The 24,502-nt window shown below is 43.1% G+C and overlaps 1 protein-coding gene across 26 annotated transcripts in view; it reads left to right on the top strand.

Moving 5' to 3' along the window:
• NRF1 (nuclear respiratory factor 1) overlaps window positions 1–24,502 on the top strand; it is a 195,418-nt gene that overhangs the window by 116,378 nt on the left and 54,538 nt on the right. For 12 of the 26 annotated variants that reach the window (XM_085005484.1, XM_085005489.1, XM_021078999.2 and 9 more), the window contains 2 exons: window positions 1,567–1,724; window positions 10,284–10,408. In XM_085005484.1, the coding sequence (XP_084861610.1) occupies window positions 1,567–1,724; window positions 10,284–10,408 (283 nt within the window). Of the gene's footprint in view, window positions 1–376; window positions 508–1,566; window positions 2,230–10,283; window positions 13,054–22,188; window positions 22,293–24,502 lie in introns of those variants that run through there. The other 14 variants (XM_085005499.1, XM_085005495.1, XM_085005498.1 and 11 more) reach the window with 5 other exon arrangements.

Raw genomic sequence — 24,502 nt, 5'->3', positions numbered from 1 at the left:
CGTCCGAGAGAGTGGCAGTGAGGGAAGGATCTAGTAGAAGCAAGCCCAGGGTGCTGTAGAACACGGAGGAGAGGTCCTGAGCCTTGGACTGCAGGGAGTTGTCTTTAAGTGGACCTATCTCAGCTCCAGTCTCACCTGAGCCTCCCGCTGGAGGGGTGAAGAGAAAGCCAAGGCTGAAGGATGGCAGTTGTATTCCTGCCAAGGGAGCAGCACCTGCAGGGCATCACAGTGTGTGAAAGTGTGGAAGAGACTCAGGTGCTTCATGATAGCTGGAGGGACGAGGGTAGCCAGGGTTTGAAGGGCCTCATTGTAGTAGGTCTCTCTCAGAAAAGCACCGAAGCTAACTATACATCCTCTGAATATCTTTCCCTTCTAGAATTTGTGGCCCTTTCTCTGGGACATGGTGACATCCAGGCATATATTACCACACAATGGCTCCCAAAAGATGGAAAGGGAGAGCAACAAGAGCTCAAGCAAACACAGCTAAAGCACTGAGACTCAAGAATAGTAAATTCCAAAGAAACGTTCACACCTAAGCTGATTTATTTATTGCCTGTCATTACTCTGAATAGAAATCTCTTCATCTGCTTCTTCCCATTTTTCCACCCCTTACTACCATCTTAATCTTTTGTGCCTTACCCTGTAATTTAACTTCCTCAAAGTATACTGTATATGGCAACATTCTATATAATTTAATGCTATATGGCCAGTATTACCAATCATGAATGAACGAAGCAGTTTGATACATTCCAAAACAGAATCATTTCAGAGCTGCATGGTTTGTGAAAAAAGCAAGGTGCAAAAAGGTATGTAGGAGTTCCCATGGCTTAGCAGTTAAGGATCCAGCATTGTCCCTGCTGTGGTGCAGTTCAGCCCCTGGCCCAGGAACTTCTGCAGGCCGTGGCTGCAGCACCCTCACAAAAAAAGAAGCTATGTAGAATATGCTGCCATTTTTCTTTTTTAAAAGAAAGGATTAGAAAGTAAGTAGGGGTGTTTGTGTGTGTGTGAAGTGTGAGCGTAAATATGCTTGCTTATTTAGAGAATATTCCTGCAAAGATACGTGAGAAATAGGTAACAGCAGCGGCCTTTGGGCAGAGGGTCTGAAGTACTGGCATTATATTCCCTTTGCTACAGTTTGAACTTTTTTAGAACTGTACTTAGGATCTATTCAAAAACTTTAATTTTAGAATAGGTATTGTATTGATATGACTCAGACATTTAAAAAGTTATTTGAAAGTGTACAGTGGAAAATCCTGCTTTCTGTCTTCTATCCAGCCTGTTCCACAACTGCTCCCCCTGCACACACTGGAGAAAATATTTTCAATGGTTTCTTTCGTGTCCTTGCGGAATTTCTTTATGCAGATATAAGTAAATTCAAATATATATTCTGATACTCCCTTTTTGCACAAAAGATATCATGCTGAAATATGTTGTAAGTCATATTAATTTATAAGTGTGTACATATTTGGCAGAGCACATAGAAATTTTTTAGAAAAAATAACTTTTAAAAAAATCATAATCCTTTTGTGACTTTGATGTTTTAACTATCATGTCCTTCTGCCTTAGGTGGAGCAAAACTGGGCCACATTACAGGGAGGTGAGATGACCATCCAGACAACGCAAGCGTCAGAGGCCACCCAGGCGGTGGCATCATTGGCAGAGGCCGCAGTGGCAGCTTCTCAGGAGATGCAACAGGGAGCTACAGTCACCATGGCACTCAACAGGTGGAGGCAGGGGTGGGCGATAAAAGAGGAGGGCGAATCTCTCCCTACATACAGATTTAAAGAGAAACGCTGTGCCTCAGTTTGTCACAATTGGCATTTGGAACTTAATACTCTTGGCCCATAGAATATTGTAAATTGTCAGCCCTCACCCACCTTGTTCCCATCCCATTCCACCCTCAGCAACCAATCCAGGCTTTCTGACTTCCGGCTCAAGCCTGCTGCTCAAGGGACATGGGTCCCTTTTGCTTTATCCCATTTTGTGCTCATTAACACACCAAAAGCAGCAAGATGTGAGTACTTTGTGTTTTCAAAGGGACCAGAGGATATAATAAAAAATGAAGAAACTTCAGGATTGATTTTCCTTTTACCCTGCAAAAGACACTGCTTTTTGTTATGAATATTCATGTTTTAGCTGGTCAAGAGCTATTTTACTGACTTTTGAGGAAATTTGTTTCCCTTGTTTATCAGTGACTTCAAAATAAAATAAGTTTTGGATTATTGGGAACAATTGAAATTTTTTTTTCTTTAGGTATATTTAGGAAGGATACTGCAGAATGAAATACTCCAGTAATAAGTAGTTTCCAAAATTAAATTGTATTGATGGTGTTCCCATTGTGGTTCAGTGGGTTAAGAGCCTGACTAGTATCCAGGAGGATGTGGGTTCTATCCCTGGCCTTAATTCAATGGGTTAAGGATCTGCCATTGCTGTGAGCTGTGGTGTAGGTCTCGGATGCGGCTCGGCTCTGGCATTGCTGTGGCTGTGGTGTAGGCTGGCAGCTGTAGCTCCCATTCGACCCTGAGCCTGAGAACCTCCATGTGCTGCAGGTGCAGCCCAAACCCCACCCCCCAAAAAAGTATTGTTCCTTATCTGGTGGTTCCTTCTATTGGTTGTTAACAGAAAAAATCATCCCCATGTTCTTCTTACTGTTCATTGCTGACAATTTTATTTTCAGTAGGCCCAGGCATTTTAACTGATCATTAAAAGAGTGTCTGCCTTGAAGTCAGACTATTTAGGTTTGAATCCCAGCTCTGTCAACTTGCTAGCTCTTTGATCTTGGGTGGTTTACTTGAACTCAATGCCCAGGCTTTCCTCTGTGAGGGTAAAAGTTGTGCCTGCCTTGAAGGGGTATTGAGAGAATTGGAAAAGTCGGTGGATGCGAAATCCTTAGATCAGTGCCCAGCATACAGTAAGGCTGCTATTATAATGCACAGCCGCTCTTAGTCTCAGATAGTCATTGAACTCTTGCACTCTGCTAGGTAAGGTTGTAAATCAAGAGTGCTCTAAGAGAGAATAAATATCTGCCTTAAAAGAAACCATACTGTCATTGGGGAGATTTAAGTAAAACACTTAGCAAACAGAGTGTGATTCATTGTTGAATTGTATAGCATATACTATGAACATAGGAATTCAGAGGGAGGGGATCAGTTCCTCCAAAATATGAAGTTCAGCTAAGGTTTAGATTGGCTGTGATAGACCCTAGAAAGCCTTGACTGGCATAAGCACAAAAGATTTTCATGAGGTTGTATAGTATGGTGGCTAAAAAGAGGGTTCTGAGGTCATGTGGATTCAGGAATGCATCCTACTTCAGCTACTTGGTAGCCCTTTGATCTTGAGAAATGTATCCCCGGAGCCTTGGTCTCATCATCATTATAATAAGATAATTTTCATCATGAAGAATCATAAAAATTGAATGAAATAATGTATATAAAACTCAGAGTTCTCATTGTGCGTCATCAGGTTAAGAACCTGACTAGTATCCATGAGGATTCAGGTTCAATCCTTGCCTCCTTCAGTGGATTAGGATCTGGCATTGCTGTGAGAGGCGTTGTAGGTCAAAGATGTGGCTTCGATCTGGCATCGCTGTGGCTGTGGCATAGGCCAGCAGCTGCAGCTCTGATATGACCCCTAGCCTGGGAACTTCCATATGCTGCAGATATGGCCCTAAAAAGCAAAAAAAAAAAATTTTTAATAAAAATTAAGAAAAAATAAAACTCGCATGAGTGTGTGGCCTATAGTTAGTACTTCAGGAATTATACTTATTATCATTTAACTTATATTTTAACATTTGTCTATTTAGAATTGCTTATAGTGAGAAGAGATTAGAAATAGAAGGCCAGTCAGGAAGAGGCAGTACAGGTGTGACTTGTCAAAGGCTTGGAAACTAGTATTAAGAGTGGAGATAAAGTGACTGATTTAGGGAGTTCTCTGGTGCCCTAGTGGTTAAGGATGCGGCATTGTCATGCGGCTGTCACCTGCTGTGCCTCAGGTTACAGCTGTGGCTTTCAATCCCTGACCCAGGCACTTTTATATGCTGTGGGTGTGGTAAAGCAAAAAAAAAAAAAAGAAAAAAAAAAAGTGATTTTTCAAGGAAGTATGTCCAGGAACGGGAGGTTGATTAGGTATAAAAAAACTGAAATGTATACACACTTGCCCAGTTACCAGTGAGTGCCTGAGTGACCTGGGATAGAAACTTCTTTCTCAGCCTATTGAACTATGTCATTTTTCAGTAACATGAATGTCTTATTTGATTCCTTACACTTGGATGCAATTCCGGTCCTGCCTTTGAGAGAGGGCACGCAAACTTCCTGAACACTCTGGCCAGAGTGAGAACTCCTTCCTTTTGGTCCATAACCCCTCACTGTAGCTTGGGGCCTAATAGGCCATCATTAAAGACCAGAAGAACTTAATTTCATTGAGCCAGCACCTTGGATATTCCAGTGAAGCGTGAGTGTCCTGGGACCCGGTACATAGTGGAAAATATGAAGCACATTCTGGCTCCCTTTAGTGTAAGGACCGGGCTTATTTCTAAAGGCAAGGAGGGTAATGGTTTCCCCTGAGGGCTTGTTAACAAACTCAGATGCAGCTGAGGTGGCTACAGTGTTTACTCCAAAGGAAGGAGAATATGGTTCACCGTGGCATGTAGGAGGAGAAAAGAGATGTTGAAATCTGTTTGCAATCAGATAATTCATCGCCCCAATGAATGTTGGGGGATGGTGTGTTACAACCTCTGCTGGGGATGAGGAAGCCAAGCCTGGCATCGAAGACTAGACTATAGTAGGCTATTAGGAGAACATTGTGGGCTTCTAATTCCAATAGAGGTAATCCACTGTCTAATGTCATGAGGATTGGACCCAAGACACAAGCCCTTGGTGTTTGCTTCTCTGTGGGATGAGACCTAGTCCAGTCTCTGCATGGAATTTGTTACTGGAAGTCATCTTGGTGAAAAAAACACTGAGAATCTGGTCTTGGTTCCTATAATAACAAAGCAGTTCCTCAGAGCTGCTTCTTCCAGCCTGTCTTGTTTCAGGTGCAGCTGGAACAAGCATGGTTCTCTAATAGTCACCTGCACCTCTGCTACACTGTAAACAGCAGATGTGGTGCAAGTGAAGAGAGAGAGGCAGGCTACATGGAATGGCAGGTGGGGAACAAGAAGGCAGAGGGGCTCCTTCAACTGTTGAGAGGAAAGACAGGTGCAGGACAGATGGACAGATCTGTCTTTCACCCATGCAGTTTAAAGAGTTTTGGGTAGCAAGTTACAATGAGGGCCTGGGCTCAGACAACCTGGACCTCACCCTGGCATTACAATAACCCAAAGGGGGTATGGAGAAATTGTCATTTAAAAATCTGAAAAGTAGTTAATTATTTTCAAGATACACAATAAATCCATCCTTTTAGGAAAGAGATGGGGAGAGAAAGTGAACAAATGAAAAGCAGAAATCACAGCTCAAAAAATTAATTAAAAAAAAAAAAAAGAGCTATTCACCCTGAACAACCAGATAGGAGAGGAAGTGAAAACATTTGCTTGCCACAATACAGTGATTAATTTGAAGTTTCAGTTTGTTGGTTAAGCTGCCCTAGGCTTATATTCCCTCTTAAACAAGTCCTGCAAAGTCAGTCAGTAGAGTCCTTGCATAGAAATACATGATCAGTATTGGGAGACTGAATCTGCATTTGCCCTGGTAGAAATTTACATCATGTAGTTGCCAGTGAGACCGTTTTTACTGAGTGTCTACTGTGCATAGTGCTACGACTGACTCAGTGCTGTGGGGAAATAAATGCTTAAATTGATTCTCTTCCCAAGAAAGAGTGGCTGTTCTTGTGCTGTGAAAAGACTTTGCTTAAAAAAAGACATGAATAATATTTTTAAGGAAAAATTTACTGTTTTTTAAAGATGAAAATATTGACTTAAAATTGGAGATACTGTTAAAAGATAGTTTTAATCTATAGACTTATATTTATTTGTTCAGTAACATGGAATGGACAGCCTAGATCAGAAATCCTCTCTGGAAATGGAGGGCAGGGACTGTGCAACTGCCTCTTTTTCCTTGTAGATAAAGAGTGGACACTTGCAGATAAAAAGTTGATGGAAACTACTGATTTGTAACTCTGGTTTGAAAATGGCTTTTGTCAAAAAGTTGTGAAGTGGTATCTTCGAGACATTTTGATCCCTATTCACCTCTGAAGTAAAGGTAACCTTCTAGCAGTACAGTTTGATCATTTCCCATGAAATCTAGTGTAAGTGGTTAGAATAGATTTGGAAATGATGGTCTGCTGACCACAGGTATCACCGTGGTCTTTATGCGTCACATGAAAGATCCATGCGTCACTGTGTTGCCCTGGCCCCTGATTGGACATGCAATATCTAACCGTATCAACCTGTGGATGACTTCAAATATTTAGAACTTCAGAGATCATAAATATGATATCATAAAATGGCTTTGACTAGATACAGGTACACTTCGGGGTCAGGGCTCAGGTAGCTGCTCTCCCCCTTACAGCTTATGAAATTGCACACTGCAAGCATATATCTAAGAGTGCCAGGGCATCACCTTTGATGGTCATAGGTAAATCATAGGAGTTCCCATCTTGGCTCAGTGGTTACAAACCCGACTAGTGTCCATGAGATTGTGGGTTTGACCCCTGGCCTCACTCAGTGGGTTAAGGATCTGGCGTTGCTGTGAGCTGTGGTGTAGGTCCCAGATGTAGCTTGGATCCCATGTTGCTGTGATAGTGGTGTAGGCCGGCAGCTGCACCTCTGATTCGACCCCTAGCCTGAGAACTTCTATATGCCACAGGTGCAGCCCTAAAAAGACCAAAACAAAAAAAAATTATTATTGTAAATTGTGATTAAAAACTATGGGAGTTCCCATTGTGTCTCAGCAGGATGAAAACCCAACTAGTGTCCATGAGGATGTGGGTTCAATCCCTGGCCTCGCTCAGTGGATGAAGGATCCGGCATTGCTGCAAGCTGCAGCTTAGGTCACACATGTGGCTCAGATCTGGCATTGCTGTGGCTGTGGTGTAAGCCAACAGCTACAGCTCTGATTCGACCCCTAGCCTTGGAACTTGCATGTGCCGCAGCTACTGCCCTAAAAACAAAAACTGTGGGGAATGAACAGTTGCCGAGGTAATCTGTGAGCAGAGCTCCTATTTCCATATAAACAATTCCCATATACCAGTTTTCTTCTTTAAAAGGAGTTCCCTTGGTGGCCTAGTGGGTTAAGAATCTGGCATTGTCACTGCTGTGGTTTAGGTCACTGCTGTGGCATAGGTTTGATCCATAATAATGATAAATAAAAAAATAAAATACTACATAGCTGAAGCATTTTCCAATTAATGTGCTTTTTGGCTTTCTATGAAGTCTCAGGTCACAGTGTTAAATATTTTTATCATTAATCAGTGGTAGCTGAACATTGTAGAATTGGCTAGTAGTATTATTTGACACAAGTTTCTCCGAAAAAATACTGAAAGTTAAAGGTCTAGGCACTAAATCATTCATTTTACTATCCTTAATAAATACTTAGAAAGCACTCTGAAATGAAAATCTACCGTGCAAAATGTAAAGTAGTAGTTCTGGGTCAAGGGTCCGCTTTGGCTTGACCCTCCATGTTACATATACTACGCAGCAACTGGCGGGGTTGTCAGATCTAAAGTATCTTTTAGCATAGAAAAGGATCTTAGCTTTTAAATGGGCTGGTTGGCAACTCTAATTCTGATCAGCTTTTTATTCAACCTCAATTCCATCCTAAACTTTTTTATGAAGAAAGTAATAAATTTGAAATATGTAATCATGATCTTGAACTAAGTCAAAGGAAGTCTGGAAATTAAAAGCTAAACAACTAAACCACAGCTAAACAACTAGAAAAGGAGGAGACAGCCAACTTTTTTTTTTTTCTTTTTGGGGCTGCACCTGCGACACATAGAAGTTCCCAGGTTAGGGGTTGAATTGGAGCTGCAGCTGCCAGCCTATGCCACAGCCACAGCAACATGGGATCCAAGCTGCATTTGTGACCTACACCACAGCTCATGGCAACACCAGATCCTTAACCCACTGAGTGAGGCCAGGGGTCAAACCCGAATCTTCATGGATACTAGCTGGGTTCTTAACCTGCTGAGCCACAACGGGAACTCCCAAGACAGCAACAATTTTGTGCTTTAACTTATTTTGAATAAATGTCCAAGAATATTTACGTGAAGAAATACAAAGTCGGATAGGAAAAGCAGGGTATAAAACTATGTATGATATAATCCTGATTATTGGTTTATAGTTGTGTTTAAGATTAAATGGAAAGAGAGTTCCCGTTGTGGCTCAGCAGGTTAAGGACCCAACATTGTCTCTATGAGGATGAGGTTTCAATCTCTGGGCTCACTCAGTGGGTTAAGGATCCAGCATTGCCATAAATTGCTGGGTAGGTCGCAGATGCACCTCGGCAGTGGCTGCGGTATAGACTGTAGCTGCAGCTCTGATTCAACCCCTAGCCCAGAAGCTTCCATATGCTGAAGGTGTGGCCCTAAAAAAAAAAAAAAAGATTAGAAGGAAAATCCCTTTTAAATCTGCATGATATTTAAAATTTATTTTATACTTAATAAAATTTATACAAGTTTCTACATAAATTTTGTTAGTATCAGAGGAAAAAAATAGCTTTTTAAACACACACATAACAATTTTAAAAGCAAGGCAAGTTAGCCAAAAGGGGAGAATTTTCTATTTTCTGTCCATTGGGTGTCTTAAACTGCTTCCTGACATCCTGTTGGTGACCAAGAAGTCTTCCCCAGAGGAATGACCATGTTAGTTGCTTTACTTGTCTGCTGACTTTCTTAGATGAAAGTGACCCTGTTAAGTTGAGTACACATTGCTTTGCCCACCGTCGCTACGTGTTTACCCTAACCAGTCCATAGCCCCTTGCCCATCTTAACCTGTAGCCTGTGATTGCAAGATGACCGCCAGAGTTGTAACGAAGTCTGCAGCTTTAGAACAGAGCTGAATCAACTGGCTTTTTGGTGTCAAACCCAGAACTTGGTCCACCTCTGATAATAAATTAAATGACACCACCCTTTCCTCCCTGCCCGCTTTTGCTATGCCCTCAGTAACTGTAAAATGGCACCTGATACTTTCCCCAAAGAGGTGATGAATTTATCTGTTTTTTCTTTCACATTTTAAATTACAATTGTCAGGAACTTTTTCTTTTTTATGGGCACATAAGACAGTAATACATTTTATAGTTTGTATCATCATAGAATCAATAAAAATGGGTATATTAGGAGTTCCTGCTGTGGCACAACAGGTTAAAGATCTGGCATTGTCTCTGCAGTGGCTTGGGTTGCTGCTGAGGTGTAGATTTGACCCCTGGCTTGACACATTGGGTTAAGGATCCAGCTTTACCGCAGCTGCGGCTCAGATTCGATCCTTGGCCTGGGAACTTCCGTATACTGCGGGTGTGACCCAAAAAGGCGGGGGGTGTTATTTAAGTATATAGTAAGGAAAAGAAAAATGGGAGACAAACTGCTAGAATGATGTTCACTATAAACAGGTAGTTAACAACTCTCTATTCTGCAGGGAATTTGCAGTGAAGGGAGATTTATTATTTCATTCTGTTTTTAGAGGAGCTTGGACTTAAAGTGATAATTTAAACTTTTAAGTCTTAATTTAGCACTGCCTACATGCACAGTAAGGCAAAGGGAAGGGGTGAACTTTGCAGGATATTAGTCAACCATTACTTCGTATTTGGAACCAAATAGTTATTACTCAGTATTAATTGAATAGCAAGTCCAGGTAGCTGACTCCTCATATAATCATCCATCTTTGGTTATAAAAGAGCAGTTTCAGGTCATCTGCCTTGTGTTACCGTAAAGAGAAAGGAAGAAAAAAAAAAAAAAAAAAAAACTCTTGTGATTGACAGCCAAAATGGCTTTTGCATTGTGAATATGGATCAGATCTTCCACTGTGGCTTGCAAGCACTTGATTGATTGATATTGATAAAGAACTTAGGTCTGAGTGCCTCTGTCCTCAAACATTCATCTCCTAGGTTTAAAGAAAATCTCACGTTATTCATTCATATAAATATGAAAGACTTGGGATTTCTCTAGCTGTAATTATTATCATTTAAAAATTGCTCTGGTTCTATCAGTAGCACTGGAATCCCTTGTTTGCTGGTAGGCTCACAAATGCAGTCAGTAGAGAGATCCTAGGTAGGCAGGGTTGAAAGGTTGGTTTGTCTCATTGCAGTGCTGTACCTTTGTTCAGCTCACATCCCCTTCTTCTGCTCCTGTACCCACAGCGAAGCTGCCGCCCATGCTGTTGCCACCCTGGCTGAGGCCACCTTGCAAGGCGGGGGACAGATCGTCCTGTCTGGGGAAACCGCAGCAGCCGTCGGAGCACTTACTGGAGTCCAAGATGCTAATGGTAAGAAAGCATAAATATTTTATTGAATTTGTTCCTCGTTTCCACTTAAACCTTCACAGCATGACTGACAGCAAACCCTTCAGCATGAGGTTGAACTTCGATGTGAGTTTTTTTTTTACCTTGGTAGGCAGCTGGTACCTAGGAAAATTCTAGGAGCCTCTGAGTCCTTTCACTAATAGGAAACTTAGGGTCTCCTGAGGGGGTGGGGGGAAGCCATAATAATGGCTGTCTAACTGAATTGCTTATTTGAAAAGTGACTATTTGCTGAAAGGGATTTAAAATTTTTCTGTGGGTTGTGTTTGGTCCTTTTTCTCCCATGGGATAGATCAGTGTTCTTTACTATAGCAGATACTGTCTTGTGGGCAAGTGCCTTGTGGTGGGAGGAATGTTCTGACTGTCCCAAAAAAGGCACCACCATCCCACCACAAGGTCAGCCAGCATACTGTGATGAAGGTACTTTTGGAGTTGATGCTGTGGGTTCTGCTTCCGGTTAAATGTGGCCTCACCAAGAACCTCTGGATTTAGCCAATAACATGCCACCACCCTGCCCTTCTTTCCCAGCTCTTTGACTTCCTAGATATTGGTGATACCCTAAATAAACAAAAGGGATAAAGTTCATAGAAATGTGGTGATAAGAGTTTACAACTGCAGCTCAGCTCTTTGGATCCACTTTGGCAGGCTCTGGGAGGAGGTTACCAAGACTCGGGCTGCGGGGGGAAGTGCCTCTGAAGTCTGGGTCACAGGGAAGGACCAGCCCTGTTCTGTGAGACTCTGTGATTGTTTCGTAAGCTTTTAAAATATACATATAATTAGGTTAAGTAAGACAAATCAAGTACTCTATGGTTTCTGGAGATTTGTAGATTAAAGTCCTGGAAAGAGGATAAGGTAGATAATAACATACTTTTATTTAGGCAGACAGTTCCTTAATCACATTAGTGGCTGAAAGAGAAGTCCCTGCACTTTTTTTTAGGGTAGATCCCTAGGAACTGGATAACATGTCAGATGGAAAAATCTTTGAAGAAAGACACAATGCTGCATCCTCCTTCAAAAGTGGGGAGAAGATAGCACTTCTACCCCAAGAGAAGAATAGCATAGGAAGTGTAAAGAGCCATGTGGCTGCTGAGAATCATTTCCTTCAAACCAACAAAACACCCAAAGCAGCTACAGCCTGCTTTTTCTATAGGGCTACGGGCTTCCGTGAACTAACCCAAAGAGAGATAGAGTTGATCTTAGAACAACACTGCAAGTCAAAGGGCACCTTCTAGCCATGAATGTTCAGGATGAAATGGACCAGAGGTAGAATTAAGGAAAACCTCCCTTTTTAGCTAGAATTCTACTCCTATTTCCTTACCTTTCTCTATTCCTCATCTGAGTCCTAATCTACCTTGAAGGGGAGGTAGGATATCCGACTATGTCATGCTCTTCTGAACTCTTCTGAAGTGCTGTTGCTGTCATTCACTATGGAACTGCTAAAAGTACTTCACTGTGTGGGTTTGATAGGAGAATTCGTTATCCCTTCTAATGGTCTTGACCTGTCTGAGTGGGGAGAACAGACTGCTCTGTAGTTCCAGCTCCTCCGCAGCCTCACCTTTTCAGATAGATGAGTTTATAGGTAAGTGTAAGGACTTTCTGGGTCTCCCGCCCGAGTAGACCTGAATACAGGCATGAAATAAAAGTGGGTCACACTTAGTACTGATCCCCAGAATCTGCTTCTTTTCAGTAGCTGGGGTTGGGTAAATCTGTTGAATTGACATTTCATGTTGTTGGCTGCATTTGTACTAAGAGAAAGCTATGATCTGCATCCTAAAGCCAGTGCTTCCCCATAGCAGACCATTTCCCTGTTTGCGACCTGCCAACACGTGTGAACTCAGACTGGAGAGTTGGATTTAACACTTTCTTGTGCTGTATCAAATCAGACCGTTGAGCTATGCCTTATCTCAGTAATTTTAGGCAAAAGCCAGTCATGTCATCTGTCCCTTGGGAATCCAGAGGATGAATCTAATAATGGATATGATCCAAATAATTCTGATGCTCCTTCTGTCTTCTAACATTTTTACCCAGAGCGCTGTAGGATTTACTCTGGCACTCGGAACCACATCTTTCCCATTTAACCAACTGATTTGTTATCTCTGTGGACTTTTAAGAATTCTTTTTTCATACTTTTAGATTGTGTCCTATTGGCAGTGTAGCAGAGGTTTCTTCTAAAAGCAATGTGGATATTGGCTTGTTCAGGCCTGAAGCAGGGGTTTCAGTGTCTTCCGGGATAGAACTAGAGGTCCTCCTTCTGGGAGGACCATTGTGAGTGAAGCTTGATAGAGTACAGGAACCAGTGAGGGACGCCGGGGCAGTGTAGGACGGTGGTTTTCAAGTTAAGGATAATGTCACCTGCATGGCAGAAGTTTAAATTCCAACTCACCAAGGCAGATCTGACAGATGTTATACCCTAAAGACTTCTTTTTTCTGGACCCTGTCTCACCCCAACAGTAAAGGGACTACTCCCTTTGCTAATGGACTCCGGGACTCAGCCGGGTTGAGGAGCTCCTTGAGGGACATTCACTTCTCCCCCAACCTTGCCACCCACTGTGAGCAGTCTTCAGAGAACCAGATCTACACATCTTTCATCTTCCTCCCTATTTCAGCAAAAATAATGAAGAAAGTTAGGTGGAGGAGGAAACAAAACAAACCTTTGGAGTCCATAGTTCATCAGTAAAGGGAATGGGAATCATCTGCTTCAGCTTGTCCACCAAGCTTCGTATCAGAACCACTAAGAAAGGATCAACACTTTCTAAAACAGCAGATACTTTTTCTAATGAAGCCACAAGAAAAGGGGGCGCATCACATTTGCTGGGGGAGGGGTATTTTTCATTTGGGTTTTTTGGTCCTGATTATAAAAATCTATGATTCTGGAGTTTCCATCTTGACTCAGTGGTTTACGAGCCTGACTGGTATCCATGAGGACACAGGTTCGATCCCTGGCCTCTCTCAGTTAAGGTTAAGGATCCAGCATTGCCATGAGCTGTGGTGTAGGTGGCAGACACGGCTCGGATCTGGCGTGGCTGTGACTGTGGCTGTGGGGTAGGCTGGCAGCCGTAGTTCCAATTAGACCCCTAGCCTGGGAACCTCCATATGCCTCGGGTGCAGCCCTTAAAAAAAAAGAAAAAAAAAAAAAAAGCTCCCTATGCATAAATTTTTTTAACCTAATTAGGATCATGTCTCTACTATTTTATAACTTGTCTTGAAATATCCTAACCATTCTCATGAGGTTAAGTATTTCTTGGAAAGATCGCTTTAATACTTGCTGATGTTTCGTCATATTATCCATCATAATAACCAATCCCCTATTGTTGATAATTTATTAATAGTTATTTATGGAGTTCCCATTGTGGCACAGCAGAAACGAATCCAACTAGTAACCATGAGGTTGAGGGTTCCATCCCTGGCCTTGCTCAGTGGGTTAAGGCACTGGCGTTATCGTGAGCTGTGGTGTGGGTCGCAGACTCAGCTCTAATCCTGCATTCCTGTGGCTCTGGCAGCTGTAGCTCCGATTTGACTCCTAGCCTGGGAACCTCCATATGCCACAGATGTGGTCCTAAAGAGCAAAAAAAAAAAATTAACAACAAAAATAACTGTTCATCTTGGTACAAAATCTCACCCACATCTTTGATTCTTTTCCTCTCCACATAGCTCACGCTTGCTAATACTTGCAACAGTACTGTTTAGAACCTGCTTCACTAACCCCTTGCCAACACTGGATTATATTTCACTTCAGTTAACTTTCTCTTTCCTTAATTGTTTCTCTTTTGCCTTTATGTTTACATAGGCCCCAAATCAAATAAATCTCTAATAACTATATGCCAGTTCTTCTATGAATTCAATTTTTATTTTTAAATACTAAAAAATATCAGGAATATACTTTGGTATATGGCATTAGGTAGGAATTTGAATTGATTTTTTTTTCCCCTGCATAATTACTCCAATACCATTTATTCTATAAAAAGGTTGAAATCCATCCTTTCTAAACATAAAGATGGAAATGTCATCTTTATTAGGCAGAATTCTAAATAGACTGTAGGGTCTTGTGTAGGGCATTTCTGTTTCTATTCATCCATTTATTCTGTTCTTTATACTGTTATATTTTATTATTGTAATATTATTTTTAGTAGTTTAGTGAAAAGCCTGTCTCTAAATTTAAAAAAATTCAATCAAAGATCCAAAGGGTTTCTGGGGGGAGTCAGCTTTATAATAATTTTAAAATTCATCTGGAAAAATTAAGCTTTATTTTAGCCTTTAAAAAATCCTACCAAGTCTTTTAGCAGAACTGCTAAGAAGTTTTAAAACTAATGAATTTAGGAGTTCCTGTGGTGGCGCAGTGGTTAACGAATCCGACTAGGAACCATGAGGTTGCGGGTTCGATCCCTGCCCTTGCTCAGTGGGTTAAGGATCCGGCGTTGCCGTGAGCTGTGGTGTAGGTTGCAAACGCGGCTCGAATCCCGCGTTGCTGTGGCTCTGGCGTAGGCCGGCAGCTACAGCTCCGATTAGACCCCTAGCCTGGGAACCTCCATATGCCGTGGGAGCAGCCCAAGAAATAGCAAAAAGACAAAAAACAAAAAATAAAACAAAACAAACAAACAAAAAAACTAATGAATTTAAGTTTTCCCCTCACCAGGGCAAGGGGACAGGGGAGTATTCATCATTACAGAGATGGACCAGGAGTGAGAAGCAAGTGCACTGAATACTGCTCCAGTGAACTGAGTAATGGGACACTTAATTGTTGCTGGAGGAGACAGTTGTCCCTGCTGCAGTGGTGCTCATTTTCTTAAGGCCAAACCAAATGTCTCTGTCTAGGCTAAGAAATTGTGGCCATGGAGTTCCCCTCGTGGCTCAGCGGTTAACGAATCTGACTAGGAACCACGAGGTTGCGGGTTCGATCCCTGCCCTTGCTCAGTGGGTTAAGGATCCAGTGTTGCTGTGAGCTGTGGTGTAGGTGGCAGACTCAGCTTGGATCCCGCATTGCTATGGCTCTGGCGTAGGCCGGCAGCTACAGCTCTGATTCGACCCCTAGCCTGGAAATCTCCATGTGCCGCGGGAGCGGCCCTAGAAAAAGACCAAAAAGAAAAAAAAAAGAAACTGTGGCCATCCATTCTGTTTATGCAGAAGTCTGTGGATGTGCAGTTCTTGCACTTTGAAATTTTAATTTCTCTTTTTTTTCCACCAACTTTGGTTTCATTTTTTATACTAAATATAATGGTCAGGAGACTCCCCACTTACAGTATACTCCAAGATAGACATTCTTTTCCACATTGATCTTACATTCTGTCTCTCAGTCTCATTGTCCCATTAATGTTATTTAAATGCTTGCTTATGCAAGCATGCTGCTAAGTGTTTTATATGCATTAACTTATTTAAGACTCAGGAGTTCCCATTGTGACTCAGCAGGTTAAGAACCCAACTAGCCTGGAGTTCCCATCATGGCTCAGTGGTTAACTAATCCGACTAGGAACCATGAGGTTGTGGGTTTGATCCCTGGCCTCGCTCAGTGGGTTAAGGATCCAGCGTTGCTGTGAGCTGCAGTGAGGGTCGCAGATTTGGCTTGAATCTGGCATTGCTGTAGCTGTGATGCAGGCCTGCAGCTGCAGCTTTGATTTGACCCCTAGCCTGGGAATCCATATGCTGCAAATGTGGCCCTAAGAAGAAAAAGTAAAATTAAATTAAAAAAAGAAAAACTGAGAATAAACCTATGCAGTAAACACTGTTGTCCCCATTTAACACATGGAGAAACTGAGACACAGAAAGTTTCAGTAATTTGGCCAGGTTCACACAGAGAGTGGCAGAAGTGGGATTTGAATCCAGGCGGTTTGTTTCCAAACTACTCTGCTGTGCTGCCTCCCTTTTCTGTGAGCCGATTTCTGCCTGGACTCCACAAATATAGTGATGATCGTCTCCTAATGTTAAGAAAGAAGTTTGGGAATGTCAGGCCTTTCTCCCCATCTCTTTTGAAGGCCACTTGCCTTGGTCTCGTTTAGCCGTAGTGCCCATCTACCCCAGCTGATGGCTGTAGGGATGCTCTGGTGGCTTCTGATGCCAGGTGCTCCCCTGTCCAGCAGCCCTCCCTGTACGCCCGTGCACGCACACACACATGCAGACATGCATGCAGGGAGGACTGCCAGCCTGGAGAAGCCCATAGGTCTCTGTGTCTCTCTGGTTGCATAATTCACAGAACCAGTCAGCAGCCGGCTGTCAGACCTAAGTATTTTCAGTGAGCTGATCACCTTACAGTCAGTGGACATGAGGGGGATAGGTGGCTGCTGTTTGGAGAGAAGTAGATGATGGTCAGAAGGAAGTAAACACATCTAAAGAGTTGTTTCCTCACCTTCCAGAAGCCTCTGCCCAAGCCCTCCTGCAGCCCTTCAGTTTATACCCAAGCTCTTTCAGGCTCCCCAGCTGACTCGAGGAAAAGAGCGTCCGAGGTGGTGGGGTTGGGGAGTGTGGGGAAGGGCTCAGGGGGTGTACGTTTCTGCCTGGAGCAAGTCGGCTGCCGATGTGCCTCCCCTGCTGCTCACTGCAGCCTTCCCCTTGGCTCTGCCTCCAGCCCCTGATGTCGTTTCCCCAGAGTGTTCTTCACTGTTGTCCACCCAGAGACCACCCGCTGTGTGTGCTATCCTGGTTGACTCCAGGGACCAGCTACCTTCCTCGTGCCCTAAACGGAAAGAAGCGGACTGGAGGGCTGGGTCTGTTTAAAAATTAAAGCCGGTGATAAGGCATTAACATTATACTTAGAGAAAGAGCAGCTCTTCTCATTTCTCTGCAGTGCCATACGTCCCTCTTTGTTCTGGCCTGGCCCTGGCAACAGTCCTGCTGCTGAGGTTCCCCTTAAGATTCATCAACATAAAATTTTCCTGCAGCCCAGAGACCGCACTCAGTCTCTGCACTAGAAAGCACAGGTACATTTTCTTACCCATTCCAACTAACTGCAAAATCAAACTAAATCTGTCTTCTAATTCTTTTAGAAAAAACAGTCTTCTTTTCATGTCACTGAACATGGCATCATCTTTTCCCCTCCCTGTTTTTCTTTGACATTTTTAAAAACTTAAAAAATATGTGTATGTTTCCCCAGTTGAATTTAATCTCAACTATGCCCATGGGAATACCTTTTAAAAAAATTAACCTTTTTAGCAAGGGGGATAAAAGGGTAGATGGGTGAGAACAGAACCATGAAGTTCATAAAAGGGAGCAGGACTTTTGGGTGGGGTCCTTGCATGAGAGATTGGAACACACATTCCTATCCTTGCAAGGTTTCCCAAGTGAGACAGGATGGCCGAAAGCCTGTCCCTGTACTGATAATAAAGAAGTAAGCCCAGCTGGACCCAAGTGGGCACCACATATGTGTTTTAATCTTCTGTGGAAACCTACTTTTTGTGTATTAGACAAACATTAGGGCATCCTTAACCTGAGTCTCTGGACCCTGAGAAATTCTGTACAAAAGTTTTGTATTTTTCTGGGATTCATAGCTTTGATCAGATGTGCAGAGAGATCTCCCATTCCCCCACCCCCCTCACCAAAACATTAAGAACCTCTGCCGTAGAAAGTGTGGCTGGGGTCATTTAACTTCGTGGGTGTCTGGTATGGCACTTAGAGTAGAAGGAGGGGTGAGGGAGGTGGGAGGGCCTGCAGGCCTAGATGGATGCTCTAAAAGCTGCACCACTCCCAAGGTCTGTGATCTTGGGCAAGCACATAAGCTCTCTAAGCTTCGGCTGTAAGAATTAGTGTAGCAGTACTTCCATGCTCAGAAGGTAGTTGTGAGCATGACATAAAGTGATTCCTGGAAAGTGCTTAGCACAGTGCTTGACACATAGAGACATCATAAACATGAAATTATTATTAGCTGTCAGCATCAATGTCTCCTCCAGCATTCCCCCAAATAGGCTGTTAGAGCACACAGTACTGTCACAGACCCTGCTTTCCAGTCTTTAGGATGCATCCAACTGCTTACCTTATGCAGGTAAAGGACTTATGCTCCAGAGATGAGTACTGTAAAATCAAGAATAGATCAGAGCTTTTTCTGTAACCTTGAGTAAAGGAAATCGAAGGAACCTTGATTGAAGGTGACATTGTTTAATGGCTCCTGCATTTGGTTATATCACTCCCCATGGCCAGGGCTGCTGTTCTTCCAGTGCAGTGTTTGCCGTAGTTAGTGTGGCCTTAGTTACTTCTGATGGCATAATGTTTCTTCGCATCTGAGCAACTGCCTTGTATTTCAACTTCCATCATGAAAGACGACTTTTTCACTTTTTCCTCCTTACCACCACCGCCATCATCCATCATTACTTACAACATGGACTGTTCCAGCTCTTCTTTAAAATGCCACGTCTTCATTTTGATAAGCTATAAAAGCCATCTCTCATTCTTCCTTTTTCTGTGCTCCTCATTCTCTGGACACATTAGTATGTGGACCTGTTCCCAAAAGAGTCAGTGGGGATGTAAATATTAAATTAATTTAGGAAATACGTCAGTGTCGCTCCTTCCAAAAGACACTGATATGCTATTCTAGTGTGCCCTAAATCACTGTTTGCTTCAGTATTGTAATTAAATTTTAAGTAAATAAATGTATTAAGTAAAGTTTTATTTAAAGGTTCATATTCATTCACTGTAAAACGTGATAATAGCTTTAAAAAGAACTGTTGTGTTCTTTGATTCTTTGATAGTATTTGTACCTTTAAATGCGAAGATGGTGCGTTCAGTTCCTCTGGGACTGGAAGCAGGCAGCCCCTGAGCACCAGCGTTGTATGTGAGCTGAGAGTCCTGGGCTGCAAGCCCCCCCATCCTGACAGTCCCTGGAGAGCAGCGCCTATGGAACTGTGGGTTTTCAGGCCACCCTCCTGTAAAGTAAATGGCCCTCCTTTCCACAAAGAGGGAGACCTGAAGGGAAGCTAAGATACTAGGATGGTATCAGGCAAACCAAACTGAGGCATTGCCCGTTCTGTAAGATCGATCGGTCCTACAGCTGCTTCCCCTTCAGAACCATAAGTCTTTTTTAAATGGGGGCGGAATAGGACATACTTAGAGACCTGGAAAGGTTATATCTTGGAACAGATAAGATAAGGAGAGATCTGAGCTATGGTTCAGAAAGAAGCAGGGTAAGAGCTGAGTACATGAATGGGGCCTGCAACTGGGGTGACTGGGGAGCTTCGGCAGCGGCACAGAGCAGGCTCGAACAGGATGCTGCTCAGGGAAACTCTGTGTTTGCAGACAGGGTTTTCCCTATTTAAGTCAGCTAACTTTTAAGATGAATAGTTTTCATTCTGGGAAACGTGTTCATAGATGTCATACGGAAAATAACTGTTTCTGTTTTGCTCTATATCTGCCGTTTGTATGCCTTGAGCATAATTATTTAGCGCTTTCATCTTTTTCCTTTCTTTCGTCATTCTTTCCTTTTCATTTTTTTACCACTAGTCTTACTACTACTACCACCGCCAGCGTGACCCCCTTGCCACTGACTAAGTGAGCACTCTGTGTTCTTCCGCCTTCCCCCAGTAAGGTGGGTAGAGCAGCGCTTAGAGCCCTGTTTTGCAGAGGCAGCTAAAGCTAGGACTTGCCCGGGATCGCTCAGCTACTAAATGATGAAACTGGAAACCAAACCCAGACCTCCAAGACTCTTTCTCCTGCCTATATGGGCTTGCTTTTGCCCCCTTCACTCCATCTTGCCACTCCACCCAACCAAGAAGGTATAAAACCAGCGAAAATCATCACTTTCCTGTTTTTGTGGTTAAACTGTTATTTGGTGAGGCTCACTATTTTGCAGGCTTATTTTAAGGAATGATCATAGCTGTATTTTGCTCACTTTAGAAGACAGCATCATGATGAATCTTAACAGAAGCAAATAAGTAAATGGCATCAAAACTCAAGATCTAAAGGTGTGTCCAATTCAGTAGCTACTAGCTATGTGTGGCTCTTTGAATTTAAATGCAACTTAATTAAAATTAAACAAAAATTCAGTTATTCACACTTAGCCACAGTTCGAGTGCTCAGTAGTCATTTGTGGCCTGAGGTACTGAATTTTTTACGTAGTTTTAATTTATTCACATTTAAGTTGAAATAGCCACGTGTAGCTAGTGGCTTCTAATGGACCAAACCCATCCAGAACATCTCCATCCTTGCAGAGCGCTCTGTTGGATAGCACTGACCTAGAGGCCGTAGCAAACATACTGTGGTCTTCTGGCAAGTTGTGCCCCTTCTGCCCAGGGGAGGGCAACAGAAATACTTCATGAGCCTTCCTTCCCAGTGACCTTCTCAGCTCGTAGACAGCATGGCTTTGCTAAAAAAAAAACTACCACATGACTACAGTAATCCGCAGCCAGCAAACAGCTGGGCAGGAGGGTTACAAGAAGAACTGGCCTATTTTTGTGCACTGCAGAGTCCTGAGCAGGAAAACCTGAGACAGGAGGCAGTGGTGACACCTAGACCCACTTCCTAGTCCCTTTATTCATGACCTAGGCCACTTGCCCATTTCCACTTGGTGGCCTCACAAGTGCAAATTTCTCTTAGCTGTAGTGATCTTGAGGTCAGGTGCTATAAGAGATTTATGGTGACCCCCCCCCAAAGGATTAAATATCCAGAGCTTTGTAGGTTACAGGCTGAAAGAAGCTATTACCATTGGATGAATTTGAGATTTCATGTGGCTGCTTCTGAGAGATGGGAACCTGGAGATGTGTAACGGGGCTCTCGATGCAGGAACCCCAAGGGGGTTACAGTTCTCCTCCCCGTGTATGTTGCTCACTCAGCCCTTTCATAGCATAGAAGCTTGTCCACTTTTCCTGCTCCCTTCATTATGACCTCCTCAAGTCTAAAAATGCCTTCCAGAATAGCTCTCAGAGGGAAGTGGCAGTTTTTCTGACTCCCCAGTCTCCCCCACCCAGGGGGATATATTGAGAGCATGAATTTTAGGGGCAGCGGAGAATACTTAGTCCGCTTCTCTGTAGTGCCTGCAGCATCATGAGCACATAATAGCTATTAACTCCTACTACTGCTGCCTCGACTACCAGTGTTTATCAAACACTCACACTGAGAATCGTTCAGAAAGCCTCTGTAACGATAGACACATATTGTGTCCCTCAGGCATGCTGGGGCAGACAAAACTGAGATTCAGTTCTCCAAAGTTAGCAGGCCTTTTCTGTCACTCACCAGACGTTGCTCCCATAGCTGGAGGAGTTTCTAGTTATTGGGGTTCTTTGGTGCCTTTGTCTCCTGCACAGATACTGACCTGTGGATACCTTCAGAAGGAGCAGGACTGCCTCTCAAAAGTGGCATTGTAATGTTTAGATTCATGTTTGTCCTTGCGGAGTCTCAGGCATTCCTCATTGTTTACCAGGACTTGTTAATCTAGGCCCTGTGGAGAAAAAGAGGTCCTTTACAATGAAAATGACCACTATGCATTGGTCTCTATTCTTAGCATTCATCTGAGCCATGGCCATGGCCTTCAGATGCTTTTAAGATGCTTCCCATGTTGAAAGCTGAATGCCTGCAGAGTTGACTCCTCAGGGCCCCAGAGGAAGTTAGCACGCAAGCAAACCCAGGTTGGTCTGACTGTCGGGGTCTCAGCTTGGGTAAACTTGATGAGCCAGGGATGTTCTGGGCATTAGGACTCAGGTCAGGGCTTCAGGTCAGAGATTTATAAGAAGGTGCCTGCCATCAGGCAGATAGACACCACTGACCATGGTCTGTCCATCCCCAGTGTCCTCAAGGCCAAGTTACATGTTTCGTTATCTCATTCTCCTTCCCTTTAGGTCCCCAGATCTTTCTGAGTCTTTGTATTCGAAAGACAGATTCTGGTCTTAGATGATTCCAGCTCCCTGTAACCAAGACAGAATCTTGGTGCCTGTCATTGCAGGTAATATTCTGTAAAGGGATTTTTTTTTTTTTTTTTTGCATACTAAATCCAGAATCATAATTGGACAAGTTTAATTGGAGTCATTTCTTTTCAATATGTGGATGAAAAAGTAGTTTTAATTGAACATGTAAAAAAGGGATTAATCACTGTTCACGCAAGAACCAGAATATCATAACTGGAAAAATTCTTACAGAATAAAGTTTTTAAGGTTCTTGGGTAAGGGGGACTTTGCTTTTTTTATTTATGCTTCCATTAGGATTTTGAAGGAATGTCAGCACGCTGTTATTAACTCTAATAGCTTGCACATCGCCGCCAGTATAGTTTGGGGCCCTCTGGCTCTCAGATTACCTGTGTAAATACAGGGATTCACTTCCCAGCTCTACCATTTGCTTAATAAAGAGCAAATGTGCAGAACCCAGCAGCAGCAGCAGCCCAGCAGAGCAGTAATCTGAACAGGATAAACATGCTTCCTTTTTGTGTGATGCTCTTTCCCCATCCTCCTGCCAAGAGCAGGATATCAAATGAAAGGGAGGTTGTGGTTGGAGGCAGTAAAGTGAATGTTGAAGGGGCACCTGCTTCATTCAACAGATCTGCTTTCCTGGGGCCTCCCACTGCACATCTGCTCCTGACAAAGCCTCTTTTCTCCTCCCGTTGGTCAGACTGAGAGCAAAGGCCCAGCAAGGAGACATATTGGTTTTGCTTTGTCAGCACAATTGCCTGTGACATTATAATTATACCAAATCTTCATTATTAGAAAGGCCCCAATTTAGAGATTTTCAGAGCCTAAATGGGGTTTTCGAAAGTAGAATTGATTAGAAAAAAAAAAATCTTTTCCGTTGTAAAGCCAGCAAATGGATCTGAGAATTGTTGAAGGGGTCTAAATGTGGAAACTGAGACACTGCTCTGAGCTAGACTACAAAGACCCTGCTATCAGATTGGCTCACTACAGAGGCGTCCAGCAGTTTTCTGACTCTGCCCAGACCAGCCTCTCCCTACTGCTTGTAGCACTCTAATGTATAGCTATACTCTAGTGTTCCCAAACGGTGATAAAGCTTCTCACCTAGGGGCCTAGGAGGTAAGGCTTGTTAAAATAAGTTGATGGTGTAGGGCAGCAAAGGAGAAACCTGTGACATAAGTAAGGAAAGTGCCAGGAAAATATATTTTAGGTGAATGCAGAGCATCCAATTTCAGATTGAATTTCCATCTAAACAAAGGCAACTCTTATCATGGTCTCCAGTGTGTGTGTGGCTGAAACATGCTTATGATGTGGAGTCGGCTCACTGGAAGCTCTGGGAAGGTTTCAGAGCTGTGCTCTGGCTGTTTAAACTGAAATTAATTAAAATCAAATAAAATTTGAGACTCGGGTACACTAGCCACATTTTCCAAATACTCTCTAGCCACCTTACAGCGTGTGCATCTCTGCAGTGTGTTCTCATGGACAGGACTATTTTAGAAACGGGTCTGAAACTCCTGAAATGTCTTGCCTATTGAAGTGAGCCCTGGACTTTGAATTTTACCCTGGTTGGAGGAGGGGGGAAAGGAAATTTGCCTGAATGATTTTGGAACAGCTTTTTCCAGCCATGTTACTTGACTGTGATTTGTCTTTTCACCTTTAAAATTCTTCTTCCTCCAAGAATTTCATGTCCTTTGCCCACCCCTCACGAAACAGTAGTAATAATGATGATAATGATGCTGCTGATGCTGGTGATGAGTTGTAACCCTGAGCAAGGTTAATTTGGGGAGTGTTTCCTTACAGCTGACCTGCTCTCCGGCCTTCCCTGCCTAAAGCTTTCACAGCCCTACTGTTGGGACGAGGGAATTGCTTTCTCAGGGAACAGAGCTTCTCATTGACAAGAGGGCATGTGAACACACGGGGGCCAAGAGCACATGTACAACATTCGTGCACAACATGGGGTGTGGACAACACTCCTGGGGCTGGAGCTCTGAGCCAGCATCTTCCATTTTCAGCGACTCTGGGGGGAGCAGGGGCAGGGTCTGTAAGCTTGCTTCCTCCATTTGTCTAGCTCTGGTAGCTGCCACATGGTTGCTTGACTCCTGGGAGAAAACCTCGATGCGAGGCCAGTGCTACCTCCAATTTAGACAGTCTGTCTTTTCTCAAGAACTTGAATCATGTGGTGTTCCTTATCCTCATAGTAACCCTATAAGACAGAAATGGCCCATTGGTTTTATAAATGTAAATATAGTCAACT

The sequence above is a fragment of the Sus scrofa genome, chromosome 18, assembly GCF_054392235.1.
Source record: "Sus scrofa isolate SSC_HxYL_T2T_F1_AM1 chromosome 18, Sscrofa_HxYL_maternal_Yorkshire_Landrace_v2.0, whole genome shotgun sequence".
Lineage (NCBI taxonomy): Eukaryota > Metazoa > Chordata > Mammalia > Artiodactyla > Suidae > Sus > Sus scrofa.
The sequence above is the reverse complement of the archived record's forward strand: the minus strand, read 5'-3'. Positions and strand labels throughout refer to the sequence as shown.